The sequence below is a fragment of the Myzus persicae genome, unplaced genomic scaffold (genome assembly GCF_001856785.1).
Source record: "Myzus persicae strain clone G006 unplaced genomic scaffold, MPER_G0061.0, whole genome shotgun sequence".
In the NCBI taxonomy this organism is placed as follows: Eukaryota; Metazoa; Arthropoda; class Insecta; order Hemiptera; family Aphididae; genus Myzus; species Myzus persicae.
In genome coordinates, this window is record NW_019104322.1 from 157,864 (window position 1) to 180,308 (window position 22,445).

Below are 22,445 nucleotides of genomic sequence, written 5' to 3' on the forward strand. Positions count from 1 at the left end.
ATAACCTTTCACAAGAAGGTTACTACAAATTAAAATATAAACTAAATAAAAAAAAAAACGATCAATTGATAGAACTGCACTAACTGCACTCCCTAGTAATTCATATCAAACGAACTATAACCGAATGATTAAATAGTATTGGTTATGATTGGTATGATACGTCTTGTGATGCATATATGGACCATAATAGACAGATAAAAAATTTAGTTTTAGAAATGCAATCCGCTTGCTTGGTAACATAACAATAAAATACGTTTAGGATATAATAAGTGGCGGTAAGCAGTGTACTATCATGTATTTTTCAACCATTTAAATTGTATTAATTAACACAGTTCAGCCGAATTATTTGACTACACAAAACTACAGTTTAGTAAATATAAAACCGTATAATACAATGTAATCCATACGTAAATAACCGTGTAATTAAATTCTTATTTTTAAATACTAAATGACGTATAATTACTTTTCTTGAGAAAAGCTTGCAACTTATGTCTACTATAATCGTAGGCGAGAGCACGAGTGCAGCAGACCGTTCATACGCATCTACTAATGCATAATCTTTTCTGGCGCTAGTTAAAGATTAAGGTTGGTCAACAAAAATTATTATTATAACTAACATTATATAATATAATGTTTACCTTATAACAGTAAAAATAATAATAAATCATATATCACTCTATTTTTAACAATATTAATATTTTATTTCAATGTTTATTTATTATTTAAAATGATATTTTGATTAAAACTATCACAATTATTATTACAAATATTAAATAAAATAATTAATATACAATAAAGTAACATAATTTAAAATAGATACGAATTCTATTCGTTTCTATTTTTTTTTTTGGAATTTGATTAATTTTTTTATCATTTGTTTTTATACCGTTTTAGAAAAAAATTGTCATAATATTTTTACTAACCAACTCATTCAAAATGTTTATTTGTTTTTTAATTGGAAACTTCAGAATAGCTATAATAATGTAGTTTTTAAAAGCTCATGTTCTATTTTTCTATTTTTCTTCACATTTACTGGAAAATAACAATATGAATAAAGCTGCAATAAAATATTTTTCTAATTTAAATCAAATTTATATTTTCATAGTAGGTGTATATAAGCAATAATAAAGTAATTTTTAATTTACTACCAAGGTACTAATATTTCACTCGAATTGTATTCGTTTATTTAAATACATACTCAGGTGTTATATTTTAAAACCAATTGTATAATATACATTTACGCTTTGGGACCATTTCTATAGTCAACGTTTTAATGAACCTTCATATTAAATTTTATTATGATCCCTGAACTATCTACAAAACATAGTTGTAGACTATGGACTATGGAGGGATCAAATCAGTTGCGAATTTAGGATACCATCTCTAGGTTTTTCTGCCATGAAACCGCAAGGCTAGTTAATCTCTACAAATAAATTTAGATTTTAAAAAATGTAAATTAGTATTTATTGGAAATAATAAGGTACATTTTTTCACAGAGCGTTGAATTATTATGCTTGACAAACATAGTTTAATAATTGTTTTTATGTAATGTATAAAAGTATATAATTTATGTAAATTTGTATATAAAGTAAGTAAATATTTGGTTTTATGTTCTTTTATATGTACGAAAGTAATAATAATAACTATTATAAATAAATATAAATAATTTTCACTCCTATCATTTACAAAGAGCACAATGTGATCAATATTAAATGATTTATCAATACTTTATTTACAAGGGAACATAACTGATATAACAGGATAATACAGGACGGCAGGTTAACGTACAGAAACATTGTGTTAAACATATTTTGTCTATCAAAGATCGCTTCGTAAATTCGTGCTTTTATTTGGTATCACCATAAGTATTTGAATTCAAATTTCCTTTAAAATGTGTAGGTAGGCATATAGAAAAAAAACTTATTGTTATAATAAAAAAACATAATTACACTTTGTAGGCGATGATTATATTTGTTTGAATAAATATTTTATATGATTTCAGATAATTTATTTCAATTATAATCATAAATAGATTATACAACTGTTTTGTGGTAGGAATGTAATTATGATTAAATATTCATTTTTTGATTATTTCGATATTCGAATTTCACTGATTTCTGACGTCGTATCTACATTTACATTTATTTCAAAACACTAGTAATTGTTTCAACTTTTGCGATTGACAACAAAAAGTTGAAAAATGGCAAAAAACGTATTTATAATTACCTATATATTATGTATATTATTAAAACCCTAGTTCATACACTTGTCTTGAAAATTAAAAGCAAACATAATTAAAGTTATGACTAATGTTAAGATTATATACAAACACACTATGTGTGTACATATCATGTTATTACCTATTACTTTAGTAAAGATAATACAGTGATAAAAACCATTAGCATATTATTCTACATACATGTTTAGATATGTACATAGGTAATAATACACAGGTGTCAGAGAGCAAACATACCTTTCATATAATATATATCTTATCTTATTTTAATATATTATACTAGTTTATTAAATATACATAAATTATATTATGTCGTTAATTTAGACTGTACTTTAATATTGACAACGACGTAACAAATGTGGCAAAATTAATTATTTAAATATTATATTTAATTAATTTAGTTGATTAATAATAACAATATTCATTTTGGTTTTTAAATATCTACACAATATAAAATGTACAAATATGCATAGTATTAAAAAAAAATTATATTATATTATACATAGGTTTATTTACATTTTAATTGAATTATATTTTCAATCATAAAATTTTCATGTATACTTGAAGTGTACGTATAAATTAATTTTGACAAAATCATATTCAATCTTAAAGTAAAATATATATACAACAGCTTACGTATAATCATAAATGTGTTTTAAATTTATGGTGTAAACACACGTATTAAAATTACATGTTTAATAATATGCCTGATTAAACATATTTTTATAATAGTTTGTACTTATTATTTCATGATTATTTATAAATTATAATATGTTATTAGGGAGTTATTTGTATTACTATATCTCAACATGTACGATAGGCGTCCTTGCGCAATTCAAAAACGAACGCATGCGCCGAAGGGACACTGGGTGGTTCTGCTTTGAAAAGGACCGCTGAGTTTATGAGTGTGTTGCTATTCAGTCACGTTGCCACGATGGTCTCGGCTACCCCTGTGTCGATCAAAAAGCCAAATCGAGTACGTAAAAAAAAAATGATTAAAAGAAAAATAGAAAAAAATAAAATATATTTTTAATGTATATGAACTTACCCTGCAGAGTAAAAAAAAAACAAATGCTCTTCACTAAACGAATCCTATATTGTTTTCAGATAAAACGTTATTTTAACGTCGACTATCACTTATTGATATGTTGTTCACTGGCGATTGCCGTGTACGCGAATACTCTGAATGCTGGTTTCGTGTACGACGACAAGTAAGACAATATGAATATTATTTTTATTTTTTTGAGAACATTTTATAGGACTGTTGATTTCTGTTCAACTAAAGGACATAGGGTAGGCCACCAATTACTAGGCGTATAGAATATATGAGTACAACGGTAACGGTATGTGACAATTGTAAAAGCCATATGGTTCCTTTTATTTTAACACCTCCAAGAATATTGCATTATTGTGCAATAGAACAATCAATTTTATTTTATTAAAAAAGTATCATACAATAAAATAAAACTGTTTTTTTTTTTTATAATTTAAATGACATCACTTTTTACTAAATGTTAAGTCGATGAAATTTTTTTATAAGTCCAGTTGGTATTAATACATTTTAAATACCTTATGTTAAAAAAATTATATAGAGATTTTAAAAATTATTTTTTTTAAAAGCTTAATATTATTTCTATTATTAATTGAAAAATTAAAAGATTAAGTACTTTTTTAACACAGTTATTATTTTTATGTGAACTTAATTTTTGCTGAGAAATGAAAATCAAAAAATGCCTGATATTTTTTTTATGAATATTATGGTGGATTTAGTTGTATAGGAAATGATTGAATTATAATTATTATGTTTTATGTTTAAGTATATTTAAATAAAATCAATTTAAGCAGGATGATAAATCCTAAAATACCAAATATTACTTGAATAACAAACTATGACAGTAAGGTTGCTATTAAAAACAAATTAAGTAATTGAGTTGTGATAATATTATAAGATAGCGTCTATATTCATTCAGCATTATACGTATTATTTAATGATATATTGGTTTGTTACGAATTTCGGAGTAGTGGTGTTATTTTAATATGTTTTAGAACAGATCTACAATAAATATTCCTTTGTGCTTGGAGACAATTTTAAGATACCAGCGTTTTTGTACGTTTAAGCCATAGAAATATTTGTGCTATTAGTTATAGAATTTATGGTAAGTACCTATACCACCGTGTGGTAACATGGTAATGGGAAAAAAGCAATCGTGTAATTTTCGATTACGTTTTCATTTTTTTTGTGTTGTCTTTTTCCCGTTTAACTCGTTTTGTTTTTACCACTTTTTTATTTAAAAGTTTGGCGCACGTTACAGCATTATAATTTTATTGTAGCCAATGCAAAAATACTAACCGTATAGCGGCAATTGCATTTGTCCTCTTGGCCACATATCGCATACAAATTGCCGCATTACAACGACAAAATCCCATAGACTAAACTAGACGATGATAATACGAAAAGCAAATACGAAAATTATCCTAATTTTGACCCAAAATCTTGTTTAAAATAACAATAATAATAGCCTTAAATCGTAATATTTAAATCGAAGTCAAGAAACCACGATAATATGCCTTTGACATATTATATTTTAAAAAGAAAGTAATATATTATAAATACTAACGGCTTTAAAAATAATTATTTAATAATACCTACAATGAATATAATTTTTCTATTTAATACTATAATACTATTGTTAATTTTAAAAATTAAAATGTCATTCTCTGGCTTATTCCTCGCATTATATATTATATAATTATATTATTTATAATATTATCCTGTAAGATTTATACTTTTTAAATAAATAAAATAATTTAGATGAAGGACAGTGTAAACGTAAATGAGAACTCTTAGTCCTTAAATAAACTCATAAGTTCCTTGTATGACAGTGCATTAGTATGTCTATTATTTTATATAGAGAGTAATTCACTAAATATGTCAACCCTTTTCTTCTTCAATAATGCAGTTACTCAAAATCTGTTTGCTAAAATATTTAAATATACTTATAGACCATGTTTTCAAATTCTTAATTATTTTTTGTATTGCTTAAAAAATGTCATGTAGAGAGACAAACTTATGTTTTCATCGCTACTTTAAGTTATTTAATGAATCAAATTCAAACGAGTAGTATTTGATTTACTTGACTTTGTGTACAAATGAAAATTTATAGGTAATAGGTCCATAACAATAGATTTGGAATTGAAAGACGATTTTAATCATTTTATTAATCTATCAAAATTGTCCAAGTATAATAAATTTGATTATCCAAAATAACATACATTTTATATTTTTGTAAAACTATTTGAAGGACAAAAAATTATTCTGAAGACAAACATTTTAATAACTGAAAAGCTAACTGTGGGAATTTTGAATTAGGTAATAGGTACATCAACATTTTCAAAAAAAATATCCACTAAATGATTTGCTTTGAAAGGAGCCGTGGGTTCTCATTTGAAAATTAAAAGTTTGTATTTGACACAGAATACTTAGGTAGTACAAAAAGTCTCAAGAATTTGAAAATATGGTCTTAAAGTATGTTTCAAAATTCCAAAAATCAAAATTTGAATAAATTCATTATTAAAATGAAATGATGGGGATGAACATGCTTGGTGAATAGCCTTGTATAAATACATTTTAAAATTTTAAAGAAACGCACTAGAATAATAAAAAAATTAATATTTATGAAACTGGTTACAAAAACTTTAGGTTACATCTATAAATACGTTGAATAAAATACTTATTTTTATTTATTGTGAAAAGCCAAATTTTTCTTGTTCTTAGTAGCTTATGCAACGAAATGTGAACATATTATTATTATTCCTATATAACATATACTACATACAGTCCATGATCATCTATAATAATTCGCTCAGAAAAATGAAGAAAAAGAAATAACTAGATTTTAATATGTTTAATTATTGAATTATCTCACAATGTACTATTTTATTGAATTTACTATTTTAGGACTATTATGATTAACACCACGTATAAGAAAACTTTAACTGACTAAATATTAAATAATCCTAATGAGTTATAAGATCTTAAGTATTCTAAATTTATAAACATATATTTTTATTTTATTTTATGCTTTTGATGTCGAATTATTAGCGCATGATTATAATATTATTTAATATAATTATCATTCTTGTTAAATTTATGAGAAAACTAAAAATAATTAAAAAAAAAAAACTTTTACATCTCATAACTTAATATTGAGTAATTTTTAAATAGGCAATGCTTCACACTTCCATTCAAGAATTTTGTTTGCAAACTTTCCAGCCTGGAGTTTTAATTATTTTTTTATTCAGAAAATGTGAATCTTATAATTTATAACCCTGTTAATAATTCAAACAAATATAAATAACAAAAATAATTGTTAGCATACCAGTTTCACGAACAGGCGTTTATGTGATACATAATATTATTGTGACAAATTATTATCAAACTAAAACATAATATTGAATTATGCATGTTTATCCGATTAGTCTGGACTCCGTATCGTTCAAATGTATATTTTAATTTAAAAAACATCAATCGGAAAACTGATAAGTCTTCCTAGGCTTAGGTATAACTAATAACTTTACTGTTTAGACAATTTAATGTTATTTTCTATCGTGTCTCATTGTTATTCGACGCCAAAGTTGTTGCGAAAAAAAAAACTTCGAACATTGAAAACCAATCGAACATTAAGCCAGAGTTATAATAATTTCGCTTTTGCAATAATAAGAAAGTATGCGCATACGCCTATCAAAAAGAAACGTGTAAAACGTAAAGAAACGGTTTTTCTCCAATGAAAGCAATATTTTATTCCGCAGCTGGGCCCCCCGTTATTAAACGTCGGAGCGATTTAATGACAAATTAATGTACCACTACTCTTCCCCCCCCCCTCGCCAACCTATTGCACAGCTGCCTATGGTGTATTTCTTTTTCTTATATATTTGCCCGTATAGTTAATTGTTTTTTCCTCGTTTGTTTAAAACCCCACGAGGCGTTGAGAATTAATGGCGCGGGGCGCGCAGGGACAAAACAATACGAGACGGAGCGGCGACGACGGTGACGGTTGTGGGCCCGACGGGGAATATGATAGCGGAGGAGCGAAACGGAGAGGAATGGTCCGAGGCGAAAAAGAACGCAAAAATAAAATGAAAAAATGTCGGTATTAATTTTAATGAGCTCTGGGGATTTACTATTAAGCCTAATGAACAAAACAAGGGAAATGTAAAGGATTATCGAGACTCATTTAGACGTATTTTTTAGAAGCCTACACCCCCTAATAGCTGGTTACCGCCGCCGCCACTGCCGCCGACTCTGCACGAGTGGGAAATTTCCATCAGTCAACAAGATGAATTCGCGTAGACCGTGTTGGTTAGGAATAATAATAATAATAATAATAATAATAATACTAATGGTAATAATAACAATAACAATGACAATGACAATTGCTACAACGATGACGACAACCATAACAACCGCTCCGCCGCCGCAGTGGAGTACGCGAATATTATGTAACGTATTATATAGTGCGCACAACAGTGATAGCGCTGAGACTGAGAAAATTGAATTTTTGATAAATCACTTTGGGGAGGGTGTAATAATATACATATATATTATTATGCGATACTTAATTGTACGCGGAAATGAGATTTTCCGTCCTAGGCCCGACGTCATAATATTACCGTCACCGTCGTCTCTGCGTCGCGATCAACACTGCACGGAGCAGTGTTCAATTGTTTTTCTTCATCGAGTCCTGCACGGTGTTGCGGATAGTACCTACCCATGTCTCTCGCTCACCCACTCTCTCTCTTTCCACGCGATAAAGTGAATAATTCATGTAAAACGTTCGTAGATATATATAGCACGCGTCTTGGGGTAATTGGCGTGTATTTTATGTGCGCCCTGTGTCGCGAAATACACCCTCCGGCCGTTTAACGCCGCCAAACTCAATTTCGTTTCTTTGTACTTGCTGTTTGTAATTGCGTTCGGCGCACATCCTTCCCCCCTTCCATCCACACATCAAAATAAAATTCCTATGAACTTTTTTCGGACAGAAAAAAAAACACTTCAAACTCGAAAAAAAAACTTTTATTAGTCCCTGTGCACAGTAAATAATATCTGAACCAAAACCAAAGCCAACCCCCCCCCCCTCCCGCCAGCCGACACCGTGTGTTTCGTCGTCGAACGTGGATTGTTCGATCGAATCCAAATGTGGCAGCTAATCATGGAAATGCAACCCCCGACGTTTTGGTTATTTTCTTCGAAGCGCGTTAATCTAATTTGATATTTTCCGAAAAGTTTGTACCACTAAAATGTCAACCATTGTTTTCCTTTATACGGTAATTAGCGTCGAAAACTTCCGTTGCCATGTTGGTATAGTGGTTTTTTACTCATTGATGTGTCGTTATAGAAGTTTTCAAACACTACTAAACTAAACACCAAAACATCTCGGCAACGTGATTTTCAACATTTTACCGAAAGTTGCTCTGACAGCTATTTCTCATTAATCTGTATTTCCATTATGAATGTATTTATTATTTTGACCATCGTTCTATTATGGTGTTAAATTAATTAATTACTTGCTACATCGTGTCTCTTCTATATCTCTAGAAACAACATTTTAAACCCAAATAAAATTATTTACAATATTAAAGAGCATACTATTATATTAGCGATGTGATTATTTATGTCTTGGAACTTATCTTAAAAAAATATGTGTACAAAATACATTACCGTATTATTAAAATAATCTCATTTGGTGTTCGGATTTCATTGTGTTGAAGTACCATTCATTTTTGCTATGACGTTTTAATTTTTAATTTTATTTCGTTGCCGTTGTTGTATAAAAACATTAAATAATTAATTTACATTTGAATTTTATTAAGTTACTTAATAATTAAGTGGATTGTCTCAAACTTTTACGGTGTTTATTTTAATATTAATTCAGTTGACTCTGCGATAAAATAATTGTTTTACTCCATAGCTCCGGTCATAAAGTAAACATTCCTGTTTGTATTTTATGAGTGATCAGCGACTTATAATATTTTATTACGGTTTTTAATATTTTACAAATTTAACATATTTTAATAAAATCGTTAAATATTTTGATGAGTTCTGAATAGCATAGATTTCCTTTCAGTACAAAATGTTTGGCTTATTTATAATACAATAACATTCAACATACTCTTAAGATTTGAGATATTATTGTTACTATAACAGTGCAGAGTTAATAAAAGTAATTGTGTATGCCAATCAAACTGACATATTCATATTAAGAAGAGGTTAATCCAAAATAATTTCTTTTTATAAAACTTGGTGAATTCCTAAGTCACTGCAATCTTATGACCTACAGTCAACAGAAAGAATACCTATGTGTTTAACAAGCATAACAATTTTATATCTAAACAAATATACCAAATCTATTAATAGTATTTAAAACAAAATATTAATTCAATAGTTTATACAGTTGAAATCATTTTTAAACTTTGTATCCATAGGAAAAACTATAATTTTGTTTTTGAATCACCATTCACCCTACATATTTTATTTTTAATTCATTAGTAATTAATAAATTAATAACTATTATAACTATTATTTGTTATACAGTATTATGAGCATTGTATTTTAATTAATAATGACATTATTTAATTATTTAACTTAAGAAGCTTAAAATCATAATAAAATTTATTAATTGCCATAGTATTTTACTCTTTTAAATTAATAATATTTTAATATTGCATATTAAAAGAGATCAAACAGTGTACACATACAACTGATTATTTACGTATTTGTTTGTCAATTATTTGTAAATCTATACACTATTATCAAAGTGTAGTCCAAACAGTGGTGTATTAACCCTCAGTTATGGTACGTGATAAAGATAAGTACCTATGCATTAAGATGAACCGCGAAAATACGAAACAGACAGTAAATTTGAGGGCGAGCATTGTTGCGGTACTGTATTTAAACGCGTCTGGTGAGAAATGATTATTGAAAATTATAATGACCCCAAACAGAGAGGACATCGTGCTAATGACAGAGTCCACGTGAATGGTGTGGGCAGAGGAATACAAAGTAAATCGCATTGTATCTCGTTATGAATATCATCATTTCTTTATGGTAATGGTATTCCTGTTTGTTATTCAAGACCAGCGGTTTCCGAACCACGTTATTATTATAAGATTTGTTCGTTGCGAGGGACAGGGTGAAAGTGGAAAAAAGGAAAAAGAATCGTTAACGAAGGGATTATTTTACTGGGCTCTACTGGCAGTCATTTCTCTTTGAAACTTTATTCTGCCTTTGATGTGAATATAAAAATGTATATAATACTCGTGCATACACTCGCACAGGTACATAATGCTCAGGAAATTATGTCGGTGAGTCGTTGGCCCTCATTCAAAATGTCGTAAAAGCTGCTCTTTTGCGAATACTTCCTTATAATAAATCTTTTTTTGTATTTTTATTTTATTATTATTATTATTATATACAATTTTTTTTTATGTATATAATGTTTCTAATAAAATACTTCTGTACTAAAGATGTTATCTTGTCGGTTCTGAAAACCACGAAAACTCTTTGAAAACTTTCAATAGCAGCCTAACCTTCAATAAAAATTTAAATGTTTTGTTCATGATAAATAAATAATAATAATGACAAAAAGACCTAAAAGATTATACGCCAACTTTCGAACGTAATTTATATGCTGCTCGTGCATTTGATGACGGCGAGATAACTTACTTTTGAATTATAATTTAAATAAACTTATTGTTGATCAGATTTCTTATCAAAAAAATAACAACTGTTGTGCTAACGGGAAGTATATGCCTCTATATCATATTTTAGTAAACATTTACGATATTACAAAATACGTACCGATATAATTTAATGATTTTTCATTTATATATATTTTTTTAAAGTGTTTTAAAATATTGTGTGACTTACAAATCTAAAAGTTGAGAATTCCCCTTAAATCTATATCTCATGAATTTAATAGTGTTTAAGAATTAAAACTTCTGTTTGTAAATACTCTCCAACAAAGATAGGAGATGATAAGGATTGAAACTAAAGTCTTAATTTCTGGAAGTAATTCTACTACTCCCTTTTCTTTAAATGGTTTTTTAAACAAACTATTTTACTAGGGGTATTTAAAAAAAAAACAATAATTAGGTCCATAATCAATTGGATTTTAAACCTTATATTTAATGCTTTAAATTAAATACTACATTTTTGTTTTTATAAATTAAAGAATATTAACAGTTGTGGTCGTTGTCGCAAATTAACTGCAGTATAGTTAAATTTAGATTTAAAAAAAAAATCAGGACGTCACTCTGCTGTATATAGAATATGTCAAGTGTACTTAGTCATGTCATTGATATTATGATAAATTTTAATTAAACGATAAGTCATTGCATCCAAAAAACTCATCTATATCCTCAAGTAGCCTGTCTAGTAATTTAATTGTCTCTTAGTAATACGATAGAATTGAACTAATTTTTACCAGAAACAAATCGCATAGTATATTAATTTTTTTATACTTTATGGTAATTATTATGGTGCTACTAACCGTTGTTAACTATTATAAAGCAATTCCGATGTACAGTAAAACGGTGTGAACAGGTTTATGGTATAAGTAGCTTAAAATTAATTTAAATATTTTGAAAACGTATTGTGTGTATGGTAAACAATAATATTAATTAAGTTTAAAAAAAACTAAAACAGTTATTTTTCGTTTGAACTTTAAATATTATATAATTTCATCAAAATTTGAACTAAAATGTTCATTAAAAAAATTGTCAGTTGTATTTTTAAGACTTTTAAGTTTCTGCAAGCCAAGGTTGGCTTGTGAAAAATGTTGAATTAAGCTTAAAACCTTAACTATAAAAATTTAAATAAAATGATAATGTATTTTAACCATTAATTGGGTTGTTTTATTTGATTTTTAGTCGAGCAATAATAGCGAATGAAGACATAAGACCGTCGACCCCGGGCTCGAACCTTTGGTGGAATGACTTTTGGGGCACGCCGATGGGTACTGGAAATTCACATGGTTCGTACAGACCGATCACCGTTTTGACGTACAGATTCAATTACAGGTTATTTTTTTTTTTAAACATATTAGTTAATCCTGCTCCGTCTTAACAATACGCGTACCTCAGTATGTTAGAATAGAGCATTACATTTTTCTTTATTAAAACAATTTGTTATATAATATATTAATCCAATTATTATAAACCCACATGGCAATTTGATGAACTGCTAAAATACCCTGTGACCTTAGAGCACCAATATTGTTTATGACTTATTTATGTGTGTGAAATATATAAAAAAAACATCCATTTAATGAAAAATGCTACCCACTCACTTATCAGACCATCTTCTGTAGTAAAATAATTTCAATTATTTAAGTTATTTTTAACTTTTAATCCTCGCGAAATTTACGAAGACATTTTCACAATAGGATAATAATACGAATAGCTCCTTATTTTATTATAAGTTACGATGATTGGGATATAATTAATAAATTTAAGTTGAAAAACTTTTTCGTTGTTATTGTCATCCTCGTTAGTAGTATTTAATAGTTACAAGAACTAGATTCCTAGAAAAGCAAAGTTCAAAACCTTGGGGGTGCAGAACCGTTCTCTATCATGAGCATCGTCACTATTAGAGCCCCCTGGGAGATTGTTGATGGTTAGATTTAAGTCGAAAATGAAACTTTGACTAAAAGGGGACCCCCATATCATTTTAAATAAAATAAGTAATACAATAAGTATACCTACTATGATGATAAAATTGATATTTCACCTGGAATGGAGTATTGGTATTCCTCAGACACAAAACGTGTTTTGATTTCAAGCATTGGCCGGTGTCACTAGTTCCCGGTTGGGTGACCACCCGGATTTTATGACAAACCCTTGTATAATAAACACGTGTTCCGAACAACCGAATCGAACCCAAATGCTCCATGCTTAAGGTCAACAAAAAAAAAATATGTATATATATTTGTATTGATTAATATTCGCATAACCTATGAATGTTTATAAAATATCATTGTCAATAATCTTATTGGATGATTCGATTTCTATATAATCAAAGGAAATATGAACTTGTTAAAAATTTATTTTTTTTTAAACTTTTTTACTCAACTAGTTAATTATTTTTGTTTTTTGCTTATTAACTTATTCAGTTAAAATGTTTATTGTTTAACTAACTTTTTCTAGTTAATAATCATTATCGTGCAGTTAAGTTAATTTTAATTTATAAAAGCGCTTTTCTGATGCAAAAAAAGCGGGAATCTTCAATTTTGTATTTATGTAGCCTATAAGTTTGAAGTTTTTGGTAATAATTTACTATACTATATACTACTATAATAACAATTTAGTGTTTTATGTTTACAGTGTTAAACAATGCTCCGTGACACTATGTCTTAATAAATATTTGTGTAAAACAAAATACTAGAGAAATTGATGAATTATGAATATTGTGGCTTGAAAAAAATATAACTTTTTTTTAACTGAGTTAAGTTAGTTTTATTTTCTATTTTAATTTGAAACTAATCGAGGTAATTTTTTTCTTTGTTAACTTTTAACTTGACTAGAGGCAATTTAATTTAACTAACTTAACTAATAGTCACAGTTAATTATTTTCATGACCTTGCCCACCTTTGTATATTATAATTATAATGTGTGTTTTTTTATAGTCAAATCACGAAATATGTATTGGGTAAAAGTCGACCTGATGTGTGTTTTGATTTTCCTCATGTCCATATAATCCATGGTAGTAAATCCTCAAAATTAATTTATGATCATATATACAGGTACATATGGATAGACAATTTTAATTATTTTACACACATTAAACCCATGAGAAATTTTTTTATGCAACGATTTGGATTTAAACTAAGGGGGGGGGGGCTAAAACTTTATTAAACGGTGGTAAATGTAGCCCATTCCATATTTACGCCGATGATGGTTTATTACACTAACTCGATATCAAATTTATAGAAGTATTTCAAAATGCGTTTCGCAGGTTTTCGGGGCTGAAGGCTACGTCGTACCACGCTACGAACGTAGCACTGCACGGACTGGCCACGGGCCTGGTGCTGTCCGTCGCCCGGACCGTGACGAGCCGGCGGGGAGCACTGCTGTCCGCCGCCCTGTTCGCTGTGCACCCGGTGCACGCGGACGCCGTGGCCTCGGTGGTCGGCCGAGCTGACGTGCTGTCGTGCGTCTTCTTCCTGCTGTCGTTCCTGTGCTACGGCCGGCACGTGCGAGCCAGGGACGGCCATCGGCACCGTGGCCAACAACAGCATGGGCTCAGCGGTCGGCGGCCGCAACCGAGCTGCAGCAAGAACGGTGACGGCCGTCCTGCGACCGCTTACCTGGTGTTCTGCGTGCTGTTCGCGCTCCTGTCCATGCTGTCCAAGGAGAACGGCATATCCGTCATGGCCGTGTGCATCGGATACGAACTCATGCTGCGGCTCAGATCCATCAAGAGGTGGAACAAGGTGAGTGCCCCAACAATACAGCAATTACACATAATGTATTTTTTTTTTTTTTTTTATTAATCTTAAGCTTCGGCAACTGAGGCCATTAGCTGTAGTAGAATTTGTATTGTAGGTTTGTATTGTATATTTTTTGGGACGGTAGGGGGGAACACGTGTGTGTTTGTTTTTGGCAGAATTTCGAATGGGGCACCCGTAGGTTTCTGCCATGCCCCGGGGGTGGGGGATGGCAGCACTTGTTCTCCGGTCACCGCGACTTGTCCGGAGAAAAATGCCGCCTGGTAGCCGAGGATCGAACCGCGACCGGCTGCGTCGCAGCGGACGCGTCAGACCACTCGGTCACCTCATCCCCCACACATAATGTATTATTTATTGACAAGTCAAATACATCTCGTTATATAATATTTTAATGGTAGCGCGTGAATAAAGAATTATTTAAAAATGAGAACACCGAATAGCCAAAATTAACAAGTATATTTAAATTATACCGGTTGATTCATCAAGCATGCTCATCCCTCTTTCTTCAATAATGCAGTTATTCAAAATCTGATTTTTTTGATTTTGAATATACTTTAAACCATATTTTCAAATTCTTGAGATTTATTGTCCTCCTCAGGAAGTGTCCTGTAGAGATACTTACTTCTGTTTTTCAAATGAGAACACCCCTATTCAACTGTACAATATACAAAAGAGATTTTTTCTGACATTTTTTATGTATCAAAATCCAAATTTTTACGAGAAGTTGTTGAGTTATTTAACTTTGTGTTCTACGGTACATCCTAACCTATGGTATCTTTTATTCGTGGTATAAACATTACACCCGGTAACACATCAGAAGCGCTTTTTTTAGTATACTCAAGAGCACATGATTACTGAACATGTTTAGATTCATCAACATGTGAAAACATCGGCTTAGTTCATTACTTATATATCATAATATTATGATGTAAGTGGTTATTCAGCATGAGCACAAACTATACCGTCGATTATCTTCAAGTACCCATCTGATCTGTTGGTGAGTTTATTGCCAAGTAGAAGGAACATAATATAAGATTTTTGGAGATTCGATCGAAGAAAAATGAATTCACAATATCTTATATAAAATATTTAGTAAAAAGTTGCAGTACATTGTTTCAATTTTATCATCACCAATGTTCTTTTACAAAAATAAGTCTTTATGAAAAAGTGTAAGGAAAGTCCACTCGACAAGCATGCTAAATGGCCGGTTTCTTAACCTTAACATATATCTTGAACATTAAATACTATAATATTCCATAATGTACAATTTTAAAACAATTTGATAACCTAGTATAGTCAGTGTTACTACAGTAGTAACTAGTAAGTATACACTGCTAGGCTGTGAACAACTTACATAAATTTAAAGTCTTAACTATCAAATATTTGATAGGAAGTTTTTTAAATTTAATTTGTTGGGCTGCATAGAAAATTGATTTCTTTAATGGTTCAGTAATATCTTTATGAATTGTACTGAGACACCACTTTATTAAATGTTGACAATGTCTACTGTTCCTAATCCACTCCTTCTTTGCGACTTATTGTCATAATAGAGACCAAAAAAATATCATAATATAATCATAATTAATTACGATTGAGAGAGAGAGAGAGAGAGAGAGAGAGAGAAAGATCTCATGCTGCGGCTCAGATCCATCAAGAGGTGGAACAAGGTGAGTGCCCCAACAATACAGCAATTACACATAATGTATTTTTTTTTTTTTTTTTTTTAATCTTAAGCTTCGGCAACTGAGGCCATTTATAGCTGTAGTAGAATTTGTATTGTAGGTTTGTATTGTATATTTTTTGGGACGGTAGGGGGGAACACGTGTGTGTTTGTTTTTGGCAGAATTTCGAANGAGAGAGAGAGAGAGAGAGAGAGAGAGAGAAAGATCAATCGACCATTCTCAAATTGTGTTTATAAGTAGTAAGTAGCTACAAGATAATATTCCAAAAATCATACAATACGTGATGTTTAGGTACGTTAATATTAGTTAACGATTTTCACTTGACAAGCACATCATTAATGTACGTTATATTGGACTATGTGTGTAGGTCGTTAATTAAAATAACTTATTCTTGCTAACAATACACCTTTCATAATTTAAATTACCGATGTTGCACAAACATACGTTGTAGGTAGGTACCTATACCAAATTCGTCAATAGTCTTAATTAATTACGTACTTACAATCAATAGAAAATAAAATGTACTTGGATTACATCAAATTTCAAACTGTTTCCCACATGTAAGTTAGTAGTTATTAATTTAAAAATTAAGCTTTTGTTTATTATAATTGATAATACTTTTTCATAAAAAAAATGGATACATGCAATAAATATATTATTGAATAATCGAGTTTTAAATCGACAAAATAATCTTAGATTTAAATAACTATTATGAAAGTATAATAAAATTGGCTATACAATATAGTTAAATTATGAATAGGGGACATTATTTTGAATTATGGCAATCGTAAAAGACACTAGTTGCTGTCGAGGGATACGTTATTGAAAGAATAATAAGAGTTTGGAATAACGATTATGTGGTTTTATTTATTCATTTTCAAAATATATAAGTAAACCATTATATCTCTTGAGGAATTTCGAGAATATTATTTTAAAAAATATGAAAATTCTAAATTCCAGGAATTTTTTATTTCTAACAATTTTTTATAGTTCAAACATACATACAAAATAATAAATATACTATAATATATATAATATGTTAGTGTTGCTCTGTTTAAAAATAGAATAAAACAACAATAATAAAGTTCAATGAAAATGAAAGCTTGGCATTTCGGTCGATTCACTCGATTCTCCTCCACCCTGTGATGCTCATTAGTGTTTCATTGTTTCCACCACTTATAATACAATATTATCGAAACGCACAGCATTATGACATCAATGATATAATTGCACAATAAAGTTATATTTGATTTCATCTTTATCGGCTAAGACATAATATAAGCGGTATAGTGCGTGTTTATTTCACAATAGTATTGGTTACGAAACGTCTGAATTGATTTCCGAATACCTAAAATGAATAATTATTTTAATATTTCGTAGCTTAAAAACCATTCGTCAAAACGATTTCAACTTTGCGCAAATAATTATTAATAGATTAAGTCTTCGATTTTCTCTTCACATATATGCTGTGTTCAAAAAATATATGTAACCCGTTAATTGTCTGAGTAATTTTTCTTCCGGTTGTTGTTTTTGCGTCCGTACTAAACGGTTTCGTAACTCATGTTTGCCGAAAGTTAATGGCTAGCAATGTAAATTCTGGTCGTCCAGATAAAAATATGTCCCGACGTTGAGAGTTTAAATTGAAAAAAAACGCTGTGCAATTCAATGTCGAATTCGGGTTCCAATTCAAAATATCATGTAGTGGAAGTTTTTTAATGATAAAAAAAAAAAATAGTACACGACACGTTAAGAATACGTGATATTGATAATACCAAATAACACAAATAACGTATTATTAACTGCGTGTACCCATCATGTGCACAATAGGTAGGAGGTATATATACGTATATAGTATATTTATAGACGAATTCTTGCGATACCGGAATAATGTGCGCCTAGTCGAACGTTACCTATTCGGCTATTTATTCAATGCAAATTGTTTTCAACAGTCAATATAACCTAGGTAATGACGTAAAGGCATTGTTTACAGTATAGGTATTGTATAATACAGGTATATCAGAGTTTAATATTGACAAGTCCCCGCGTGCTGGAACCTTTGAAAGAGCCGTGCGGTATCGCGATCCACACACATAATATATATATCATACATATATATGCGATGCCCCGCCCCCCGACAATGCATACGGCGGCGCCCGCAGGTCGGGCATACCATACACCTACACACACATAAGTCGTATATTATATACATTTACTGTTTACATACAATATATATATATAGCTATTGTACGCTATAGGCGCTTTGTGCGTGTGTGTTTGTGCACAATAGCTTCCGGTTATGAGCTGCTGCAGTGACTGCAGCTTGCGGGTGGGTCGGGGTGTATAGCAATTATTGCAGTGCCTTATAATGTAATGCTGCGCCCTTACGTGATATTGATATAATGGTATCGCTATCGCGTCGAAATAACTATAGTGAAAAAAAAAAAACCGTTAAATAATCATACCTACCTCCTACCATATAGGTATAATATTACGCGTATTGTAATATCGTCTGCCCGCAATGAGGGCAGTATAGGGAGAATGGACGATAACGCCAAAACCGGACGGAGAAGCTTTCGAAATCGAAAAAAAAAATCAAAAATATGATATAATGTACATTAAACGTCGAGACCCAATCGGAGGTTCGGCTCGCGGTCCGCACTAATTACGCATTGAATATCGCACACGAATCGAATAAATTAAAAACCGGCGCAAAAGCCCGCGGTGCAGCAGTATTGTAATATGCATAATATGTACCCTTATTATATTATACGTGGAATATAAAATCAAATCGGTGAATTATACGCGTTCACGAATATCGCGTTAACGTCGAGTCGTACACGTTTACCCTAATGACGGCGCCGGGTCTCGTCGTTTCATATTATATTTTAGGATTATAAATTCCAAACCGTCTCGGTTGTTTCGTGATCGAAATAATGAACGTCGAACGCACTCCAGAGGTTTTATTTATGCACACCTATACATTATAATAAATCATGATAGGTTTTACATTGTTATAATAATAATATTAAACATGGGCAAAACTCACGTCGGCAGTGTCAATATTGTACTGTAATTTATTATATAATATTATAATGGGTAATGATGATTACGCGAGATCATTTTTATTCGATTTCGTATCATCGTACATTAGCAGTGAGGCCTACAACAGTGATGGTGATGTCAACGTCACTGGCTCACTGCCACCGCAAAGGCGGTCCATAAAATAAGGTCACAGCGTTTTAATAAGTCAATTAACTTGGTATTCGTATTTATTAATTAGGCATAATATTTTATAGTATCTAACAGTTATATATTATCTATACTAGAAAGTATACGAAAATGATATCGAGATATGCATGATAATAATAATTAATAATAGCATGTCTCTTGTCAAATAATTATAATTAGTTTTTCTTAATTACCAGTATTAAATTACAAATTAAACGATAATTTATAGGTATGTTATACGTCGTAAAATGTGTGTGTTTTGCATTTATTACTTTTTACGCAGGGTCGACAATTATTTCTACAACATCAGAGAATAATAATTTAATCATTACATTAAACAATATTCATTCATTTATACTTTCGTAAGAAATACAATTATTATTCGATAACATAATTATTTATTTTAATTGATTAAAACAGGCGTTTGGTGTGCTTAAAATATGACTAAATAATATACTTAAGAAAAAAGTAATAATAAAAAATAACAATTGAGTAAAAAGGATTTTTTTGGAATAATCAGTTTTCGCGAAATGTAATTTGTGAGAAATTTCGGATGGATCGTAACATTGTTCTCATTTATCGTTGATACCATCAGAATGGTAATCTTCATTCGAAAACGTGTGTGAATGAGTGAGTGTGTGTGTGTGTGTTTTTTTTTTAATGTCAAATGAAACAACACCATTAACCCGATGAAACAAGGCGTCCGACAAAAGAAAGCGGAACGGGGGTGGAAAAAACAATTCGATCAAAAACCATTATAGTCGCGCGTTCGCAATTCACCTACACTGTCAAACAGTCGTGGATGGTATGTGCAGATTCGATTAGGAACTTTGCCAGCGCATATTAAACGGATATTTCTCCGGTTCCGAAAACACCGTCACACCGAGGGCAATATAAAAAGTCTCTCGTCCGCCCCTCTGGGACCACCCTAGTGCGTGTAAAAAAAAATGTCGAGTGTAAATGTTTCTTAACACGGGTTTTTTTCCCACCGCATAATCGAATAGGCTTGTAACGCGATATCGCACGCTTTAATATTCGAGTGTAAAAGCAAACAAGAAAAACCAATAAACAAGTTAAACACAATTTGAAGCCACCACCTGATGGTTGTTTACGGATGCTTTTCAACCATGTAACGACTTTTAAACGAGTTGTTACAAAGTGTAGTTACTAGTTACTCTAAAATCAGCATTACCTCGCTATCCCTCGCTATACATTTTTTATTAAAACAATTGTACACGCGAAATCCGTATCTATGGTAATGAGAGCTTTTCCCAAGCGCCGCAACCACCGCCCCTCTCACCCCCAACAGAGCTACTGTATACATTGTATGGTTATGTAAATTATGATTGTACACAATATTTCAATATCGGGGATAGCACTCCGGAGCCGATGCTTTTTGAATTCAAACCATCGTTTTTTTTATGTAATTATTATTACATTTCTTTTAATTGATGGTGGGTATATTATATTACATCAATTACCATTTAATAAATAATTCATGGCTGCATTCAACCGACTCGAAGTCTGATGAAAAATACGAATCAAGTATAGGTACATATATTGAAGTTGTATTATTACAGGCCCCGATACACACGACTAGCACACAATATAAAAATGCACTGCACGTGTTATTTCGAAATTGTACAAACGACTCAAACGTGAAAATTGTTTATTTTTTTTCCTCCGTATTTCTATTATTATTATTTGTCTTGTTCCGTCTGTTCGTTTGTTTTACTAGATTTGGCCGATGGCTACAAGAAGGGGGGTAGCCTCGTAATGGAGTCTGTTATTGACAGATAACTTTCACGATTGAAAACTGAGTGTCCCGGACGTTCGTTTTTGTTTCCCAACACATGTCAGCCAAGTACGCCTTACCACCCACCGCGTGTCCCAATATAGGAATGAAAATTATTCTTTAAGAGTTTCCCCCTATAATTTATCTTTTCCATCGACATAAAATTCTCCAGGTCCATTTCCACCTCGAATTCAACACATGCTAAAGGTAGGTACTTACTTATAGTATGTTTATACCTATACCATATCACTTCTGTTGGTGGAATTTCAAGTATTTTTCTTGTATGTAGACATCAATGAAATAACTTTCTTTTTACACTCGTTAAATGTCTTAAAGAATATTTAAAACGTTATTTCGTAAGTAGGTGCAGGTGAATTTAGGTTAGCTACTTCGATAAAAAAATCAAACAAAAATGTCATATTAAAATATTTTTAATTTAAAACAAGCCGACGAAATCTTAAGGTGATAAGATGATGAAAATTAAGAAGTGTTATCCTAACCTTCATATATATCTTATTATATTTTTCAAAATATTTCTATGATTCATAGTTGCATTGCTATCAATGTTGTGTGGAAATAACCAATAAAATGTTTGCATTATATCATTCAATACTGAAATTGTTAGGTTTTTTAATAATTGTGTAGTTTAGAATGTTGTTTCCATGTGTCATATTTCTGATTCTCCGTGTATCAGTATACATATTATTATTGTTACCATTTACAACTACGACATGAGTATTACCCTAACAACAGGGGTCGCGGAGATTTCTTTTTGACATGGGCCCATTGGAAGAGAACGAGAAAAGTGATCTTTACAATAGGGTTCGATGTTACTCAAGGATTTCAGAACTCGACTGTCAGAGTAAAATGATTTGGGGTAGAGTCGAATGAAGCCGGTCGAGGAGGGGGCGCATAAGCCGATTGAAGTGTTCTTATATACATGCAAACACAGTACACACACACACACACACACACACACACACACACACACACACACA

General features: G+C 30.7%; 1 protein-coding gene across 1 annotated transcript in view; it reads left to right on the plus strand.

The window, feature by feature from the left end:
* Positions 1-229: 229 nt before the first annotated feature.
* The window catches only part of LOC111041150 (transmembrane and TPR repeat-containing protein CG4341-like), an 87,791-nt gene continuing 65,575 nt past the window's right edge, over positions 230-22,445 (plus strand). Inside the window, exons 1-5 of the mRNA XM_022325340.1 lie at positions 230-585; positions 3,018-3,212; positions 3,344-3,447; positions 12,167-12,316; positions 14,250-14,727. Coding sequence (XP_022181032.1) covers positions 3,138-3,212; positions 3,344-3,447; positions 12,167-12,316; positions 14,250-14,727 — 807 coding nt within the window. The 5' untranslated portion in view covers positions 230-585; positions 3,018-3,137. The remainder of the gene's footprint in view (positions 586-3,017; positions 3,213-3,343; positions 3,448-12,166; positions 12,317-14,249; positions 14,728-22,445) is intronic.